Source organism: Fringilla coelebs, assembly GCF_963513975.1.
Source record: "Fringilla coelebs genome assembly, chromosome: Z".
NCBI classification, from domain to species: Eukaryota; Metazoa; Chordata; class Aves; order Passeriformes; family Fringillidae; genus Fringilla; species Fringilla coelebs.
In genome coordinates, this window is record NC_140031.1 from 11,932,646 (window position 1) to 11,953,789 (window position 21,144).

A 21,144-nucleotide genomic window follows, 5' to 3' on the forward strand; every position below is an offset into this window, starting at 1 on the left:
ACACGGGAACTCTGAGACCAAGCAGTGTTCTGAGACCAAACAGAGTCCCCACACCCCCCGGGACAGCGAGCGTGCTGTCCTTACTCGTGGCAGGACGCCCCGTGGAGCAGCGGGCTGCGGGCCGGCCCCTTGCAGGCTGCGGAAGGAAGCCGGGCGGGATCGCCTCGTCGGGGGCTGGCCTGCTTCCCTGGGAAACTGACGGGGCGGGGAAAAAAGTTCAGAAAATAATTCAGAAAGGTAGGAAAACACGGCACGTGCTGTGTTTTAGAAGGACTGAATGCTGCATCTGGTGCGGATGCAGAGCTGGTGAGATACATGTAGCTTAAAAGCTCTTTTTGTTATCCGTGCCTGTTCTGTTCTTTGTGACATTTGCCAGTGTCAGGAAGGGCAGAAAGGATCTGGCCGCAGCGTTGCGAGACAGCGTCTGGCGAGTCCAGGTAAAAAAAAAAAAATATCGATCCTGAGTTACTTTTTAATATTGTAAGCAAGCTGTCCAAAAATTCTGTGGGAGTTTGTTGCATGATTATCAATAACTGCATGCGCAGGCATCGACTGCCACAGACGGTCCTTCTGCACGGAAGGCTTCACTTAGACACGCATTTCTCATTACTCACCTTGTTCCTTATCTTCCCTGAGGGAAGGGTTTGAAGCAGCAACTCCTGCTAGTCAATGCAGCACTCCTCTACCAGTGCTTTGCCAGGAGTCTTAGGAAATAAGCAGAGCTGCAGCCATTCTGTTCCTCCCACAAAATAAAGGCTCTCTCCAGTCTTTGCTGGTGGGTAGGAGGATTTTTTTGTCTACTAATTAGCTCAGCCTTGAAGGAAAATATCACAAAACAGATTACCAGGAAAGTAATTCCCTTGCTAAGGGAAGTAAATTACCAGGAAAGTAATTCCCTTGCTAACCAGAAAATGCCTCATTCTGTATAACCATTAACTTTAAGGTTGAAAAAAGCTGTAGGTAATACAACATCCTGGAGACCTAAAAGATATAAGAGATTTCGAAAATTTATGACTCTGTTTTGAATGGTATCTATTTTATAACTTAATTGACCATTTAGCTGCTCCTCTGAGATTTTGTGTTTTGTGTATTGCCTATTTATATTAAATTGTTTTGATTTTTGAAAATCAAATCAGCTTCAGCCATTAAGTTTGAATATGGAACAGTATTTTATTCTGAAATCATGCAATTATCATGTTATGGTCTTTTGAATTAATTCCCACAGCAAGCTTTTAGCACAAAATATGAAATATGTATTTTAAAATGTAAATTCAAATCAGTAGATGATTAAAGTTCTGGAAAGAATGCTGAAGCATTGACTATGAAGTGATTAATCCATAGTTCCCAGAAGGAAGTCTCTGATAGCCTAGCTCTTTGTCAGAGTACACAGATTGTCTGATACCCCTGAAAGGATTTAAACTTTCTATAACATATGAAATACATATGTTATAGAAAGTTTATAAAGATGTAAAAAAAAAAAAACCTTACAGTTTGCATCTTTGTAAATGGATGTAAAAATGTTCATTAGACACTAACCCTTCCCTCACTACAATTATTGATTTGAACATACACCTGATATACAGCAAGATACACATATCTGACCCTTTACCTATTTTGATATATATTCAGTTTGTGACATATGACATGTCTTCATGCCCCATTTTCAATTACTTTAAAACAATATAACCAGTAGATTAAGGGACAGATTAATTCATGCAAAATTAAACAAATAAATATAGGCATTTAAACGTGGTATCCTTTAGGACACAAATATGGACTAGGAGTGAATTTCCACTGTAATAACTTTTTGAACCTCTCGCTGACCAAAACCAACTTTAGTTTGGGAACAGAGTACTTAAAAATTCTTCATGGAAACAAATGCCTCAATACTGCCTGAAGTTAGAAAAATGCTTCAGAGAAATGCCCATTTTAGACACTAAGGAGTTGTAATACATGATGTAAATTTCAAGACACAAATCCATAGAAAACCAGACATCCTTAGCTCTATATGCTTCAAGTTATATTGTGAACTTTAAAAAATACCTAGGTAATACACAAAATATTCTGTGTAACAAAGTAACTGGAAAAATTTCTACATAAACAATAAATTATTCCCTAAACTATTTCGCTAGGTGTAAAACTGGCAAGGTGCAACTGTGCCAGCTGTTTCTTATAAGATAATCTCATATGTAGCCTATTTCCACCCAAAAGAATGTATGTGTTGCTTGTAGTGCAGTTACAATCTGGAACAACTATTCATTTCTACTCTTTCTTGAAGTCTTTGAATAATGCCTTCTTGTGATGGTTTAATTAATAACCAGCATACAATTAACTTACCCAATTATTTGCTTTGTCTAGACTTACTCTATGTAACCCTCAGTGCTACTGGTAACGGAAAATGATTGTGGTTTGTTTGTGTTTAAAATGGTGACGCTGTCAGTGTTAGGTGCATGCACAGGGGATGAGGTAAACACACCCTCACTGTGACATTTCATAAATCCAAGTCCTTGGATTTTGAGACCAGCTGACCGCCGCTGTTAATTCTGATAATCCAGAGGAAAACTCCAGACTAACGCTTAGAGAGCGTCACTCATGCAACACATCAGAGTCCTACAAGGCACGTAGATGAACGTGTTAGCAAGTGTAGTCTGATAGAATTTCTGATCCCAGATCCTATCCATGTGCTTGCACTTCGCTTGCAATGTATGTACCCTCATCACTGATTGCATAGTTGAGTCATGTAATTTAGTCATGTAATTTGTTTCAGAAACTCCAAATTACAAAATCAGGGAAGAAGCTTAAGGAAAAGCGTAGTAAGTGCAACTATTCTTATCAATGCAAATTACTGATTTTTTTTTTATACACAAAACCAATGAGAAGAGCAAGCTTTCTTGTCCACACTTCCATTAGAACATATCTTAAGTATCAGAGATTCACTTTTCTGCTTTTCTTCCCACTCTTCGCTTATGCAAAGCAAACTACACCATCCCTCAAGTGGTCTAATACAATTAACTTCAACATTTCAGAAGCAATTTGAATATGCTCAAACAGCTTCAGACACATTATTTTGTACTAATAACTTTTGCGTTTGTGAAACACAAACTGTTCTCATTTGAAGTCCACTTTTTAGACAGAGAACTGCTGTAGAATGGGCTGTGCATGCTTTTTGTAAGTTTTCCTGCCAGCACAGCCCTGTGGTAAGGCCTCTAAAACCCATCTAAGGGAAATGACGATGCTCTTTCCCTCCCTGTCCATGTCATACTTGCTGTCACTAGCAGTGAAAGCAAACATGCTAGAAGTTTTTCCTATATTTATTTATCCAATAGATTTACCTAACTCAACTTCATGCAGTCTGCCAAAACTATTTCAGAGGTCACTGAAGAGCATGACATAAAAACCTGAGGGCCAAGATTTATGAAGGGATACAAACACCTCCAGAATGCAAAGTAGGACATTCAGTCCGTCCCATCCAAGAAGATTCTGCTAGATGTTCTTAATCTTAGTAGAATATATAATTATTATTATTATTATTGTTAGGAACTGTTAGTTTGCCCTCCTTGGGAAAATTACTACTGTACGAATATATAAGATCTTCCAGCTCTACATCCCTTATGTATATAAATTCATCACTGGGGTTTCTCATACATATATAGAAATTTATCTGGGGGGAAAAAAAATCATGTCTAGTTTCATATGGGTTTGGGTCATGTCTCCACACCTCTTTTCAGGCTAAAGGGACCCACCCTTCCATGCTGTATTTATTCTCCCTCGCAGAAAGTGCTGCAGCTTTTACAAAAGGAGAAAACCACGACTCAGGCCCACCAGCATCACAGAAAATACCCAGTTTACCCTGAAACTCTTTCCTTGAAGGATACCTTTCTCTGATTTCTAGCACTCAGCAACGGCCAGTTTTCCTGAAGAATTTAAATTGTCTTAGAGCATTCTAGGTCCTGTACAATTCTTTGAAACTGAACAGTGGACTCAGTGTGGGTCTGGCAGGTGAATGGTGTGCACAACCACTTGTATGTTTCCTTAGGAAAGCAGGCTTGAGATTCTGCAGCATTGTGAAATACAAAGCTGTGTTTCATGTCAGGTACATACAGGCAACATGCGCATTTATGATTGTAATATGTGTGGAAACCGACCATGGGACCGTTAAAAAGACGAATTCTAATAATAACTGAGAAAAATAAAGCATGGAAGAAGGCCTTTGAACCTATCCTTGGTTTGCAGTTAACCTTTATAAGCCTTAAGTTAATTTAGGAGCATTTGAATTAAAGCTTTAAGGATGTTGCTTTTTGACAGGAATTTTCTGCTTGTAGTTAAGCCTTAGAGTTTTGCAATAATAACCTTTGGAATTATAATTTCCGAATATTGCATGTAGTAAGGATCTTTTGAAACTATAGCTTTAGAATATATAAAAAAGAAACATGCAGCTTGAGAAAGGAAGATGGACATCAACTCAAGGCCTAATAGCCTCAACCAAGGGAAGCTGGACATCACTGTTATGAGATTTATAGTCCTTGCAAACAAAAGGTGGACCCACATCTAGAAGCTGGACTTCACCAGATGAAATACTCCTTCCTTTTTTCGGAAACCAGACCACGACCCCCTGGAATACTCCTTTCGGGATGTACATCCTGAGAAAAACTAAATCACAATAGTGTATAGAATTGTGACGTAAAAATTGGGAATAGAAACTGCTGAGAAAGCTTATGAGTACCCCTATAAATACCTGTAAGCCCCAACCATCGGCGTGCAGTTGGAGGGAGAACTTCCCCCACCATACCCAGTGCTGTATTGCTCATACTTTACCATATTAATTAATAAATTGATTGCTGCTTGAATATTGGCCTAGTCAAGCTTTTTATTTATAACAGCATGGAACTCTAACTCATGGAAGCTCTAACTGGGACACAAAATAAGACTCCTAGTTACACAGAAATTTAAGTGGTAAGAAAATGGTTTATTGTTGAGGCACAGAAATTGCTCTCCAGGTGTCATAAAATGACAAACTACATTTTTAAAACCAAGTTAATACGTTACATCATGGTCTACCTTCAGGCTTGAGGAACAGTGAACTTTAGTGTAGTGAGACTAAAACACATAATTAGGCTCTTAAGAGCAAAAATTTTTTCCTCTATTACCAAAGTATCCAATGTCTTTAAAATAAACATCTCTTTTCCTAAAAGTTTTCCTAAAACTTTTCTTAGCTTTTGGGAGATGGAGCTTCATGTTTGAGTGTGTGTGCATGAGTATGTGTGTTTATATGTGTAGTTGTGCATACATGTAAGGATCTTGGGAAGAGGCAAATCAAAATAGCTTTTATTTATAAAGCCTATCTGTATGCTGTGGGAGCAAATTACAAAGTTTAAGTCCTGTGTCTGAAAAAGTTCTGTTGTCCCTGCCCTGGAAACCTTCCTCATTTACCAAGGATTTTACAGCTGTAATAGAATTTAGAGGGGTATCAAGTCACTAAGGTGCTTAAATCCTGTTTCACAAAAAGCTTTGATTATCAGGACAGACTTTGAAATCAAACTCTGCATTCAGCGCATAGCCAGCTGAACTCCAGGGCAAACATATCACCATGACCTGTTGCTAAATACATAGGGCTGCTGTGTTTTACAACTGCCTGAGTTTTTATAACATGGAGCTTTGTCCCTGAGGATGAGCTGCAGCAATGAAATATGAAGGTCAGTGATGTTGTTGTGGTCAGGAGTGAGGCTGATAACAAAGGACACAATGTACAGCTCACTATGGAAACAATATTTTTGTCATTGGCACACTGGAGTCAAAGAGAATCTCCATACTTCACTGTTTGATTTGGGTGCTCTGTTAGGAAGCACTCCCCTTTTCCTGAAGGCAGAAATCAAGTTCCACTTAAATTTACTGTCATCCAGATGCTAAAGCAATGTCAGAGAAGTGCTAATTTTGGTGGGCCGTTACATTCAGTGTGACCCAGACAACTATTTCAGCTGGATACTAATCTCAGAATTCAGGAAGAAACTAGTATTGCTTCAACTTCATACCATGTTCAGATGGGAAAATTTAATTGTAACTTTGTGACTGATTGTAAATTGTAAATTGTGACTGATCAGGTGTGTTGCAGCTTTTTAGATTGAGAAATCATTACAATTACCTTAATTAAAAGGACTTGATACTTCAGAACATTGTTTCAGCTCTGAGGATGACAAACAATATGCAGGACATCAGGGAAGTGGCAGTGGAGAGATTGCAGACAAATTCTATTTTTGACAGAATGAAAACATGGAACATAAGTGGTGTGTCTTGCTGTGCATGGGCTTATAATGACCCTGCAAGTCTTGATTCACAGTTGAATTGGAGTTTTTTTCTCACAAACATGTTTAGGTAGAAGGCATTAGTTTGTGGAACAAGTTTTACAGAGTAACTGTGTCTTGGCCACTGTTGGGATTATTGTGCACATGAGAATGGGTAACATACTCATGGATGATATTCTTAGGAATAGCTAGATGAATGATGCTGTTAGGACTAGCTACTGCTAAGGCAGAAGTAATTTCACACATTTAAGGGATTTTTTTTTTTAATGTAGATATCCTGTTGTAGTGTGCATGCATTTATTTGTGTATATCAAATGGACAATTAATATACACAAGCGCAAGTGTTTGTTTTTTTTCAGCTAGAAAGGTGTTCATGAGCAAGCAGATACACTTTAAATTTTAAAGCTGATATAGCCCTTAGAATGGGCTTTTACTTCTTCATGATGAATTCTTTTGGTGCGTACAGCTGAAAGATGCAAATCATGGTTCTTTTCCCTTAAACAAAATTCTGCAGCAAGTATACCACTCCAGATATTTTCAAAATAAACATTAACTATAACCCCTTGTATGGAGGGGGAAGGGGGTTCTATAGGGGCTAGTTTCAATAAGCCTTGGTCATGCTAAACTGCCACCCCAGGTTTTCCTTGCATGTACTTACAAACAGGATGCTGAATGTTACCACACAATTTTAAATAAATGTTTTCAGTGAAGCAAAATTTAAAGCTTTCCAAATGTATCTTTTAAATAATAGATTAAAAGTAACAAATATCTGTTCACATATATTATTAGTTCATGCTTATGTGCTATTATTCATCAATATGATGAACAAGTACTTATTACCTATTAAAATCCTCACTCTAATAATGTATCTAAACATAATTAATTCTAAAATTGAAAGACTGTAACAGTTCTTGACTATTGGAAGCCATGGTGTTATTCACAGCTCAGTGCAAAGCAGGCTGCCTGGAATCCTCAATAGTGCATCTGAAGTTCTTTCTCAATGAATTAAACTTAAGCTGTCTCTAAAATTAATCTCTACTTAAAAGTAATAAAGTAATATGCATCTGATTTCCTCCCTCCAGGGGCTGATGAGTCAGCTTAGACATTTTGGGAAGAGGAGTTCCCAGCTGAGCTGTTTTAACTTCTGGCAGAAATCATGAGCAGACAACAGGCCGCCTGCGGTTCCATCTAGAATGATCTGAAAAATAATTTATTGAAAAAAAATCTTGCTTATTTGAGAATATTCATGTTTTGAAACAATCCAGCATTTCATAATACCAAAGCAGTAGGTTAAAGTTTGGATATGATCAGTTCCTGGTTTAGGTAAATAGGTAACTAGATAACAGAGGATTATTCACAAATATTTGAGCATGTGAATCATGAATGAAGCCTATGACCCTCCAAGTCAATAAAGACAAGCACAAAAAACACCAAGGAATCTGATGTCTAGGTAGGGCAATGTACCCGGGATTCAAATGATCTCATTCTATGGAGGGTAAATTGCTTTAAGACTTCATTACAGATGCTCAGAAAACTGTGAGAAATCCAACATTCCTTCAAACAGCTCACTGGTTATGAGAAAGTGGTTTTAGTGCATAATCTCCATGACTTTGACTCATCTGCAGAAAGTAGGTAGAGCTGACTAATAATGTCAGACACATAATACCCCTACCACAGTATCTGCTTAAAAATTGCTACTACCATCTGGCCACCCCTAAATACTTACCAAGAGTTTAAAATCTTCTACAAGTGAAATGTAAGCTTGTATTTGTCAGAATATTAAACCTGATCTTCCCCCTTCTCTTTCTTGATATGGGAGCATTTAAAACCAATCATAGAGTTCTTTTTTCTCTGCTTTAGATACTACTGGTGCCTGCTGAAAAGAATACAGAAACTCCAACAAAGAAGTTAATTCTTAACTTTTTTCCTTCTTCCTGAGTTTTAATTACTATCAGGTATGTGTGTGTTAGCTTTATAGTTTGGAATCCTTAACAACTGGGAAGAATTTAAAGTAAATTAACAAGAAATGTCAAAGCAGTTTTACATGAGTTACTGTGGTGTTGCTGAAGAGCAGTTCCTTTAAGAACTTTAAAAGTACTTTACTGCAAAATAGAAAGAAAGCTCTTGTAACATTTTAAATCTTGGTAAACTCCAGCATAAGAGAGAATCCTAATGCAACTGAGTTGGGAAGTACATGTATAGTGGACCAGAAAATGTCCCTAAAATAAAACATTCTTCAGTTCTGCAAATGCATGTGCTTTTGCATTTCTATGTTATGATAGTCTGGCTCTTGAACCAACACACTACTGTTTTTTGGAGACTACTGGCTCTCAATACCAGGAGTCTCGAAAATCCAGGCAATTCTTTGTGCATCCATATGGGATACACTCTTATGACTTTGCACACTATGATTTTTCTTGTAAGGTCTATGGCTGGGTATGGAGAGACTTCTTGGGCCTTACCTAGTCCTAGATTCCAGAATCTTTTAATTCATTCTAATAGCTTCTAAGATAAAATTACAGAGAGGACCCCTCAATCAAAAGAGATGATTCCTCCATCAGGATGAAGTTAGGAGAAGATTTCAGATCAGTGAGGTGGAGTATAAGGTGTAATGCATAAAACTTTTCTTTGCCTAGTGACAGTGCTGTCCTTGTACCTCCCATGTACTTTACTTGTTTGTTCAGCCAAGAAGTTTACTGTTTAGTCTAAATTCATTTCCTCAGCTCACTTTATAGGCAGAGGGAAAAGATAAATACCTTCCCAAGACTTATTGGTCCCATCCACTCTCAAAATCTATTTAAAGATTAATTGTTCTTTTTCTCTCCACTTAGATTTACAGAGCATTTTGTTGGTAAAAATATTCAGGCTGTAACTGGTGGAATATGATCTGATAAAAATATCAGGCACAACAAATCTCTCTTTATGGACTTTATGAAATTAATATCTCTACTTGAAAGTAAAGCAATTCAACTAGGAATTTTAAAAATATTGAAATAAATGTCTATACTGTACTCATAAAATCATACAAAAATCTATACTACTTTATACGTTTGTCTGTATATAGCATTAACATACTGTAGATTAAGAATTTTCTGTAAGGAATGCCTACAACAAAGTCTTGCAAATATATAGAATCACTTCAACATCCGTAATTCACTTACTAAGTATATCATATTTGCATTGTTCTTCAGTCTCAAGCACTAAAGACAATTATTATAAATATACTATAAAGATGAGAAAAATCTAATTTTTGATGTCTTTTACAGTGTCATGAAATACATCATCTAGGCAACTGTGTGAGTTCATTTTAACAAGAAGGAAATTGCTATATTAAGAAAAGAAAACCGGGGGGGGGGGGGGGGGGGTGAGAAAAAACAAATAGAATGGAATGACATAAAATGCAGGCATATTCTTGTATCTCTTGTAAAGAAACAGTCCCTGAGGACTTAGGCTTCTTAACATTTATATATTCTTAAAGAGAGGTAATCTCCAAAACTGAGTTACATCAATAAAAAGGAGATGACTTATTCACATACACCCCTCAATGAAAATGAAAGAATCAAAATTAAAATGTTAAAACTAATGCTCTTAAAAAACCAGGATCTGTTCTCATGTATCTAAATGGACATTTCCATGCTGATATTTAAAACTGATGTCTTCCTGTCCAAAACCCATAAGACCTATTATTCTTCCATTTTTGTAAAAGGGAGCTCCCTTTTATGGAAGCTTCAGCTCCTTTTGTAAAAGGGAGCTCACACAGTCATGAGTGATATTGAATGTCTGAAGGTGGAGAGTGACTCGGATACCAGTAACTGAAATGTGTGCAAATAAAACCTTGTGGCTCTGAGAGGAGAGTAAGATAAGCAGAAGAGCTAGAAGCCATTAAAAAAGTGCTTGAAAGGAATTGTTGAAGCTGTTGTTACAAACTGGAATAAATGAGGCACAGATGCCTAAACTGAAAGGACAAAAAACCCAACACCTCACACATTTCAGAATCTGTTTGCTGGCTGCCATCTGACTATTTGTATCGGAAGCTTCTGCAAATCAAAGTAAATATTTAATTTGTATATCTCTGTTCCTACACTGCCTTTCCCCCTTTTTTTTTTTTTTTTTAAACCCCTGGAAGAAGATCAATATAAGAAGGATATAAAGGTATTGCAGTCTATCAGGAGGATAACCAAGATGGTGAAGGGCGTTAAGGGGAAGCTGTATGAGGTGCAGCTGAGGTCACTTGGCTTGTTGGTCCTGGAGAAGAGGAGAGTGAGGGGACACCTCATTGGGGTCTTCAACTTCCTCATGAGAGGAAGAGGAGGAGCAGAAACTGATCTCTTCTCTGTGGTAACCAGTGACAACACCCAGGGAATGGCCTGAAGTTGTGTCAGGAGAGGTTTAGGCTGGATATTAGGAGAAGGTTCTTCCCCAGAGGGTGGTTGGGCACTGAAACAGCTCCCCAGGGCAGTGGTCACAGCATTATCCAGTTCAAGAAGCATTTGGATAATGCTCTCAGACACATGGTGTGACTCTTGGAGTGTGCTGTGCAGGGCCAGGAGTTGGACTCAATGATCCTTAAGGGTTCATTCCAATTCAGAATATTCTATGATTCTATGATAAAGGGGATTTTTTTTCCTTAGGGAAACAGTACTTACAGCTGTTACTGTTCATTTCTTGATTCTTGATGAATAGTTGTTGAAAGGAATGTTTATAATATAAGGACAGTATGTTACCTAGCTGCAAAGAGAAACGAATCCTGTGAGCAGCAACTCTAAGTTGCCTGATGGAGTCCATCTATTGAAAAATCACAGCTAATTGGAAGCTCCCCTATCCCCTGTAACAGTTTCACACAAACAGTGAATTTCCTTCAGAAATATGACTTGTCTTTTGCTAAGATAGAAGAGCTTTTAAGTCTAACAGCTCTTTTTGCCTTGCTGTCTGCAAATGTGACTGTAGCCCTGTTGTGAGTTGCATTAAAAGAAGCGTTAAGGCATTAATATCTTATTTTATTGGCATTTTTCTCTCTGAGAAACCTGCATTTTTCTTATGGTGAAGAAAGCTGGCAGAAGTGGTGTGTAAATGTTGTCCTGCAGCTTTCCTAGTTGAGCTAGTTGTTACAGCCAATCAAGGAACATGTTTTAAATAAAGCTAACCATGACATAATAAATATCTCCATAAACACACTGTGCTCCAGGCTTTTAGTAACAAGCTGGTCACTGATGTGAATGGACTCATTCTTCTCTTACTCAAGGTAAAATCAGTATCTCAACATCTCTAGTAATTTCTGCTGACATATATTGAAAAAGCATTTAGGTAATGCTTGATAATATAAAATTTCTTAAACCTCAAGCTTTTGTCAAGAGTATTCCATGGCTATAAATATGTGTAGATGCTTGAGCTGGCAAAATCTTACATTTTAACAGTAATAAGTCAAAATACTAAAAGGAATTACCCAATTTCTACCTGAAAAAGGGGTATCTGTATCATATAAAAGTTATAGTCAGCACAAAAAAAAAGGTCCCATTTTCATTAATTTAAGCAAATACCCTGAAAGGATTACACATTTCCAGCAGAACCTCTGCTTACCAGATCCAGTGCTGCTCACTTGAGTTAGTTCTTCATCATCTTCATCATCACTATGACAGTTTAATGGCTGAAATGCTGTCTCTGACTCTGTGTCTACTTGGTGAGCATCTGGATTTTGTTCAGCAAAGCTTCGCAAGGCCACAAGGCGATGATGTATTGCTGCATACAGGTGTTCAATGTCTTTTGAGCTTGCCTGCAGAACGTAAAATGTATGCAGTCCAAAACAACTGAGAAAAATCTCTATTTTTAAAAACTAATTTTAAAAATATTGAAGGAGTTGTATTTTGTCCTTTCTAACCAAAACAATCAGCTTAAGATTCATACTTCATAATTAAAATCCAAATATTAAACACAAATAATGTGAAGTTCTTTTATGCGGTCTGAGCTTTATATGCAGCTGCTGATTATTTTCGCTATAGTTACAAGAAACATAAGCTAAAAAATTACTCTCCCTGAAGAACAGCTCAGTTTTTATGGAGCATTTGATATTTGGATGATTCCTGGGCTTGATTCTAGAAGTAGGAAAGCCCTGACATGTTAATATATACAGTTGCCAGGTGGATACTGTAGGGATGGATACCAGGCTCTTCAGTGTGCGTAGAAGCAGCTTCCTGCAACCCTTGCCACACCCATACAGCTCTCATATATTGTGATTTCCTCATACATGTCTACTTTTACTGCCCAGTAGTGCCAAGCCAAATTTACAAATTTACAGAATGTAAATTACACACTCTATGAAAACAGCGCAGTACACCTGGAAATCAGGACATTTATAATTCTCACATGCAGACCAGCAGTCCAGCACAGACATGGCTAAGTCAATCCCTGTTAGGAAGTGACAGATTTACAGTACTTGCATGTACAGTGCTTTGCTTGTGTATGATATGTGACACTTCCTGGAAGTGATGATTTATTTGTCTTTCCCAGCAAGCTGAATCCTTCCTAAAAAGATCTACTGGGGAAACTGTAAACATCCTTAAATTCATGTGGATGCTCTCACTTTCCAACTGGGGACATATGTGCTATTCATTTACAGATAAGTCCAGCACATTTCCATCTCCAATTTAGCCCTTCTGGGAGAAAATTCAAGATTCCCAAGACACCCTTGGGTCTTACACAAGGTGATATTGAAACTCTGTATTCTTCTCAACTGAGAAATGGAGGTCCTACACTGGATGGATTTATTGTAAGTGCTGTGTTGAGAACCATGGCAGAAAGCTGCTGTCTTTTACAGAGTAACTTACAAAATTTTAATTTTCTGTGAAGATATTGTCAGTGTATTGGTTCCATTAAAAAATAGCCATTTCTGTATATTACTGGAATGATATCCATTCCATTGGTAGTATGTGAACCAGAGTCTGGAAACATCTGTCTTAGGGCCAGATCACACCTATTTTTTAAAAAATATCATTCTAACACATTCCATAATAAAAGCCACATAACATCTAAGCTGAGCATAGTCTGATAGAGTATAAACACCATTTGCTAATACCAACCTTCAGCAACCTTCAGAATTCTAGATGAAGTTGGGTTTTGGGTGGAGCTGTCTCCTACTCACCTGAGTTAGAAAAACTTGAACAGAATGGTCCTCTTGATCTGTTGCAGTAAAACACAGGCTCTTTCTGTTTGCTCTTTTTATAACCATTTGTTCCCAGAGCTGGGTGTTGAGAATCAGTCTCAAGCTACCTTGATTTCGCATAACTAAAATAAGAAGGTTAATATGATAAGATATGCTGCAGCTGTTTTCTCCAGCACTTGTATACAACTAAAATTTTAATCAATTATTCTTTTTAATTTGGTATAAAACCCTGATATATTGAGATTTGTATATTTTTAATATCCAAATATATTAGCTTCTTTCAATATGCCTGGCACACAAAGGAAATAATCTGCTGAAACTGTGCAATACAGTAGAAAAAAGTGACAGCACAGTAAAAGCAACATTCCAGAAGAGTCTTGAAACAGTGCTGCTGAAAAAGCAGAACCAACAAAGAGCAAACTGTTAGACTGGTGACTGGGCTGGAGACACAATACATGAGAGAAGTACACAGAACCTAACAATATTGTGTGAGCCCAGTTTCTCGGTCTGTAACACACAGAACTTTATCAGGTAAAAAGATTCTCAGCAACTGGACTTAAATATAATGATCTTCTCAGATTTAAATGTTCTGAAATAAACTCTGGCCAACAGTAATACAAGTTATTTGGTGTTTTCTGTATGGGATATTTCTTTATTTGACTCATACTTAGCCTTGACTGCAGCATTCCATGCTTATTGCTAGAAGTGTCATTAAGCCTCAGGGATCCTCTGCCTCTTTCAGTCCAGCTTAAAGAAAGCTTATTGAATACAAAGAGCTTGCAGTTAATCTGGAAGAGAAATACATGATGAAAACTGACAGCTAATGCTAGTTTTATTGGCTCTAAAATAACAACTTCATTTTTACAACTTTATGGTTGTAAAACTTTTGATATGGCTTTTAATACATCCATGTATTACATGGTATGTGCAGAAAGGTACATAGGTATATCTATACATAGATATATCATCTTTATTACTTAAAATTAAAGGGCTCTTAGATCTGTGAACTCTTTTCTCATCATAGAAAACATTCAGCATGAGTCCCAGTTTACTTTTTCAACTATTTCATCTTCATTAACTCTGTCTGTGGAGAAAGTTGCTGACGCCCTTCAATTTTGTTGCTGCTGTGTTTTTAACTGTAGCAGCAGTCTGTGATATCCACCAGCATAGCTAAATTTGTTGCAAAAGTTGTACAACCTTATTTCCTCACTCATTACAAATGTTATGCAACAGGATACCAGTACTGCTACTAGAAGAGTACTGCTCCAAAGATAGTAAAATTTTGTGTTCTGCTAAGACAGAAGAATTAATCAAAAATAAAATAATGTTAAGATTTTTAAGATCATAATTGCTATTTTCTGTGAAAATAATATTTTGAAGACAAAGAATAACAAGATACACCTTTGCCAGATTGGAAAGATAGTTAATATTTTAGCTGAACTGTGAAACAAATTACTTTTACAACACATTGCTTTTTTTTCATAAACCACATCTTTACTCAAATCACTTCCAGTTCTAAGATTGTGGTTACAGCTAGTATACTACGTAGATGCTTATAAAATACCACTAAAATAGTCCCTTACTAAAAGAGACTGCAAAATAAATATATATAGTGTGAAAAAGAACATAGCAACTTACAGAAAAATGGGTTACCTGAGGCATAGCTTAAAAAAAAGCAAAAATTTAAAATATAAAATTGAAATTATTTTCAGCTTGCTGCATCTGCAATAGATCTAGATGTTCTTTTCAACAACTAAACTACTTACCATCAAGGTTTTACGAAATACACACCTGCAGTACATTTTGTTCTGCTTCTTCTCCAGTTATAACTTCAACTTTATCCAACAGGATTTTCTCCACTGGCTTGGAAACACAAGCAGCTGCTGATTCAATTAGTGTAGCATTCCTCAACAAAGGTCTTTCTGTAGGAAAAAAAAAAGAAATTATTTCTGTACAGGGAATATTTTGGGAATATTTTTAGGAACACAGAAGGCCAAGATTTGAAAGGAACAACATTGTTACAAAGCTCTGTATCTTTGCAAAATCTATACACATGTTCTGATGGCTTTATATTTAGAATTTTTTACTTGTAAGAATGCTTACATATATCATAGGATCTAATACATCTGTTAGTAAAGAGGAGTGCAGAATTTGTGAAGAAGGCTCACAACAGGGGCCTGTTGGGGACTGTCACAGTCTAGGTTTACATGGGTTGCTCAGTAAAAACTCTCACACCAGAGTCACCAACAAACTCTGAAATCTGTCCATGTAGAACTTTCAGTCCCACAATTATGATCCAAAATAACAAGGTAATTGATATGAGAATTTGAAAAATGCAAGCAGCAGACAGCCTAAAATTTTAATTCAACAGTGTTGTCCACGAGGCATTCATAAAGGTCACTGCATTTTTTTTCAAACAATAAATAATAATCTCTACTAAATGATAATATTCTGTAATATTTTCTTGAGTAATTCAGATCATGCTTTCTGAAGTTAGTCCAGTTCATATGTTATAAAACAAACTCTGCCTGCTTTCTGAATATAGATTTTGGTACATACTCTAAGCATACTCATGACTGGATATCTTGAGAATAGATGAAAATTATTGACCTCCACTCATTTGACATCCTTTAAAATACAGGGAGACATAATAATAAAGCTAACTGTGCTTGTTTGCTGAGTAGGCTTACTTGTTTGTGGCCTGACATGAGAAGATCCTGTGGACATGGATGTTATTTCTCCTTTGTGTCCATCAGCTTCATTACACAGCTTGGGATGCTTCTCAGGACTCTAGAAAAACACAGGGGAAATAAGAATTCCTATTTTAAAAAATGGCTATGTTACTTTATATCAAATAGAACATTGAACAATGCTGGCATGCTAGGCTGAAGATAGCAATTTTAATAGCTTCTGAGTAAAATTAGCCCAGATGATACAATTTCAGTCTATAGAGGAAGTAATATTACTATCACGGAATCAGTAAATCATTCTTCCTCTGAGAAGAATGACCTCTTTGTGTGGATCCTGGACTAGTATTTAAATCCACTGAAGAATTTAGGTGTTAAGGTACTGGTTTATTTCAGCTCAGGCCCCCAGTTCCCAGAAGAGTAGTTTAAAACTCTCAGACACCACAAACTTAACTTCAGAGGACTAAAAACTTCTATCACCTTCAGTTTTGCAGATAAATTTTCTTAGTCATGTCTTAATAAATGCTTGTGGCTCCTGACAATGCTTGGTGCCTCAACTCATACCTTATAAATAAATCTTTACCAGAAGACATACCCCAAACCTGTGGTTGCCAAGCTTTTTACCAGGGAGATAAGCATACAGTTTTCATCCTACTTCAAATGAAAACTGAATTTCAAATCTATTTTCAATGGTGCAGTCCTTAGCTTGGGAACCACTTTTTTTACCTAGAGTCCTTCAGGACTTAAGCTGCTTCACAATATGCTTTAACACGGACACCCTCTAAGTTGTCTACTTTTTCCTCATACTTATTTATCACAGAATCATAGGATGGTTTGGGTTGAAATGGACCTTAAAAGTCATCTGGTTCCAGCTTCTCTGCCATGGGAGGGAACACATTTAATTAGACCAGGTTGCTCAGAGCCCCAACCAGCTCGGCCTTGGATGGTCACCCTGGATGACCTCCCGGGATGGAGCATCCACAGCATTTCTACGCAAGTGTTTTACGGTGGTCTCACCACCTCAAAGAGAGGAGTTTCTTCCTAATAGTGGACCCAGACCTACTGTCCTTCAGTTTGAAGTCATTTCCCCTTGCCCTGTCACTCCTGTAAACAGTCTCTCTTCAACTTTCTTGTAGGCTTCCCTTCAGGTATCCGACCTCTTTGGAGTTACGATGGAAGCTATTAGAGCAGTAGGAACCACACAGTTTTATCTTACGTTGTGGGTGTTCCACTTCACATGGAAGAGACAAAAATCTCTTTTTCAAGTACAAAACCAGAAGTGCCTATTGGTAAGTGTTAGTAAATTAAAGAACCTATCTAGGGTGGTAAAGATAGGAATGCCTACCCCTCCAGCAGCACATCCTTAGATATTTTCTCCTCAAGAGACACTGGAACCTTGTCTCACATCTTTAAAAGAAGGAGGACCTAAAAAGAACCAATATCTGAAAAAGTAATTGTACTCTTAAGTACACTGACCTTGATAAAAAGTCTGCCAGCATGTGCAGATCCAACCAAAACTCTTTCAACCATGTTTTCCCCAAACACAAAATCTGAATTGCTGCTGTTTTGTACACTTCTTTCTTTGAGCAACTGACTTCTGTGGGGACAAAATAACATCAGAATATGATTTAGAACTATTTAAAGCACTTTAAAGATTCATCACACCTAACATTAAAGAAAAACAAAAGAGTAATCATGTAAGTAATCAGATAAATTCTTTAAGAGAATCTGAGAATATTCTCTATGGAAAATTTCACAAAAGGAAATTTTCACAGAGGATCACACTGAATATCATTAAGATTATTGAGGCCATTCCTTAAGACCAAAGAACAAGCAGCAAAACAGCATGGCACTTCTCCTCAGGGAAGTGTCTCACTCCAGAAATTTTTATGAGTTGCTTTAGTTTCCCTGTTTCCTTTTGCTCCTCCAAAGGACTACCAACAATTAACAGCTATCCTTTCAAGTTCTCCACTGCTCTGCAGAATAATGTACACCCTGGAGCCTTACAGGCATTCCTTTGTCATCCTCCTTACATCTTGGAAGTGCAGGAAAGCAATGTATTCGTATACACGCACAAATACTGAAAAAATGTATAGATTTGATAGCAAATGGCTTAAGATGAGGTGTAAGTAAAACAGGAGAGAAAGTGTTTCCATTTTTCAATTACCTGCTCCAGAGATATACGTAAAACGAGAAGAGAACTTAATACTTGCAATCCTTTGGTACTGGCAACTGTATTTTAGAGATTATATTCAAGAATATTCTATATAAGTAGAATTGTGATTGGACCTGCTAATTACATAGCCACTTCAAATTAACAGAGTTCATTTTTTGTAAAAGTCACTAGAAAAGTCCTTGTAAACTCCTTTATGTGGAAGTTGTTCCTTCTGCTGGTTTGGTTTTGGGTTTTTTAGGAAGGGGTTGTACATTGTTTATGCTTTCTGTAGAGCTTAATCCCGCACATCTTGCTGGCATAGGCAAAACCATGCAAGTTCTTTTCACTTTCTGTTCCAGAAGGATGACTTGGCAGGAAGGCAGCCTGATACTGTGTCACAAACTACATTCTTCAGCACCACTTACTTCTGTTTCACAGTATTTATCACCCTTGGGAGGGCTTAACATAACATATGTCATGTACAGGATATTCCTGTTAGTTAGCTGGGTTTGTTGGCAGAACTTCGATGATTTCCTCTAAAATAGTTTCTCTGTTCACAGCTACAGTGTGCTTAAAAGCTCTTCAAGGATGAAGGACTTACTGAGTACTACCTCTCTCAATCTTTTTTAATGAGAAAAATACTCCTTCTCATGCATTCTCATGCTTGATGTGTTGCTAAGACAACACATTTGCTAGTATCAAAACAGAGAAATCAGAAAATAATTGTCTTTTCAGCCTTTAAAGCTTTTATGCATGTTCTGGGCCATGAACAGGAAATCTGAAGTGTGTTAATGAATGTTTTATCCTTAAACACACCCCTCACTAAAATTACTGGAATGTGACCAATTTCCATACTGACATTTCAACTGCTACTTCTAGGCTGTTCCAATAGCAGCTTAAGGACAGCATCCCAAAAGAGCTAAAAAAACAAGAATTAGAGGCTTATTTCTAAGAAAAAATATGGGAAATTGTTTTTACTATATTCAGAAATGTAAGAAAAATTAATCAGTGCGATCGGTTCTCTTTTAAGACAAAGTTATCTGGAAGTGCCAGCCTTAAAATGTTATTAAAACCTCAACAGCCTTATGTTGCTGTATGGCAAGAACAAAGTGTTCTTGCCAGGGATGCATTGTCAGGGATGCAAAGTGTTCTTGCCCCAGGGATGGCACTGTCACTGAGATACAAAACACAGTCGCTGATATCAGGGAATGATCACTAACAAGGAACAATGGGAGGAGAAATATGGATAAAGTACTCGAATGGGATTATGAGAGGGGAATAGATTCAGGTACTGGCCTTCTCAGAGTGTCCAAAAAGGTCTGAGTAGCCACCAGTTCCAGTGCTGGCCTCAAAACCTTTCAGTTTTCTAAGCAAATCTTTGTGCACCGTTGAGTTGATGTGACTGCAAGCCTGTGTTTTCCCACTGCTACATTTCTGTCATTTATGACACAAGCTTTCCAAGCTTTTCATCAGAATCAACAAACTGGAATTTTTTCCTTTTCAGTTCACTATTACAGTCAGCCCAGGAAATGAAAATTAGTGGTTTCATGGAACATGGACAGCTGCAGCAACTGTGGAGGGATAACAAGGTATTTTCACTCACCTCTCGACAGAATCATATAATGGATAGATGAAGATGTGGAACAGGAGCAAAAGTGAGAGAGCTGTCTGCAGGCAAAACAATCTCTGCATTTTATTGTATAAATAAATGCCAGCAGTTATGCCTTGACTGGAAGTTTAAAGCAAACCTAAAAAGTTGTCTGGCTGCAGTGTTCACTTACTGTTCAGCATGTATGCAGAGTTTAATAAAGTCATTTGTTTCTTATTGATGAGAAAACAGCTATGCCAGAAAGATTTTACCTAAGTATTTTACAGCATCAGTCACTTAATATGGATCAGAAGAATGGCACTCACATCCTTCTGCAATCTCAGAAGAGCAGTAGGGACCTGGTAGCATTTAAATTAGCTTTCAACTGTCAAAGGAACCAACATTTACCATGATTATGATAGAAAAACTATTGTGATATACAAAATTAATGAGGCACAAGCACCCCAAGCAGGGTGTTTTTGGAAAAAAAAGACAAGGGAAAGAAATACCATAAGTACCTTTAACTTAACTTGTTGGCACTGAATTCCTGTGTTGCATTTCTCTACTTCACAGGATTAAGTCACTCACCAATTTTTTCCTAGATACTGTGCAGCTGACAGAAGGTAAATAAATTTAAAGTACCAACAGCAGCTAATTTAGCTTTTCCAATGCATGCATTACCATCATTCAGATTCTCCTAAAAATCCAGTGTGCTGTGTAGCTACATCAGAGGGCATCACAACAGCATTAAATGTGATACAAAAAGTTGGTTCTTCCAAAATCATAGCAAGCATCTGCCCTCTAATGATTCTAATGGTTCTTTATGTTGATGAGGATTAAGAATCTAAGTTGTTTGTGCATCTAAACTCCCCTGCCTCCTCAGAACCCTGGCACTGTACACCACTACCTTTATCTGTGGTCCGTCTAGCCCTGCAGAAGACTGGCACAGACTCCTTTGCAATTTACATACTCCATGCCCTCCTTGGATAGGAGGGGGAATTAGGCAACATTAGAAATCTATTATCTGTGGCCCTAGCAATTTTTGAAAAGTCATTCTCTCTTCAAAAGTGATGCCAGGTGTATTCCTGATGCTCACAACTTTCAGGTAAAAAACCCTCATCAGCAAGCAGTATTAATACCACCAGACAACCACAGACCTAGGGTTCTCATGAGTCAGTCCCCAGAGAGAGGTAATAGCCCTCTTTTGCACCTTCTTCTCACAGTATGCCTTCTTCTCAGTGCTGGCCTTGAACCCTTTC

The 21,144-nt window shown here is 37.4% G+C and overlaps 1 protein-coding gene and 1 long non-coding RNA gene across 2 annotated transcripts in view; one reads left to right on the forward strand and one right to left on the reverse strand.

Moving 5' to 3' along the window:
• Positions 1 to 149: 149 nt before the first annotated feature.
• On the forward strand, positions 150 to 20,252 carry LOC311164930. The gene is made up of 5 exons (XR_014616897.1): positions 150 to 237; positions 377 to 437; positions 8,160 to 8,254; positions 17,279 to 17,431; positions 19,802 to 20,252. It is a non-coding gene; the product is annotated as an uncharacterized lncRNA (long non-coding RNA).
• RANBP3L (RAN binding protein 3 like) overlaps positions 7,157 to 21,144 on the reverse strand; it is a gene marked incomplete at its 5' end in the record, with an annotated part of 29,496 nt that continues 15,508 nt past the window's right edge. Inside the window, 7 exons of the mRNA XM_084224605.1 lie at positions 7,157 to 7,497; positions 11,877 to 12,069; positions 13,435 to 13,577; positions 14,123 to 14,243; positions 15,247 to 15,377; positions 16,146 to 16,245; positions 17,619 to 17,739. Coding sequence (XP_084080731.1) covers positions 7,454 to 7,497; positions 11,877 to 12,069; positions 13,435 to 13,577; positions 14,123 to 14,243; positions 15,247 to 15,377; positions 16,146 to 16,245; positions 17,619 to 17,739 — 853 coding nt within the window. The 3' untranslated portion in view covers positions 7,157 to 7,453. The remainder of the gene's footprint in view (positions 7,498 to 11,876; positions 12,070 to 13,434; positions 13,578 to 14,122; positions 14,244 to 15,246; positions 15,378 to 16,145; positions 16,246 to 17,618; positions 17,740 to 21,144) is intronic.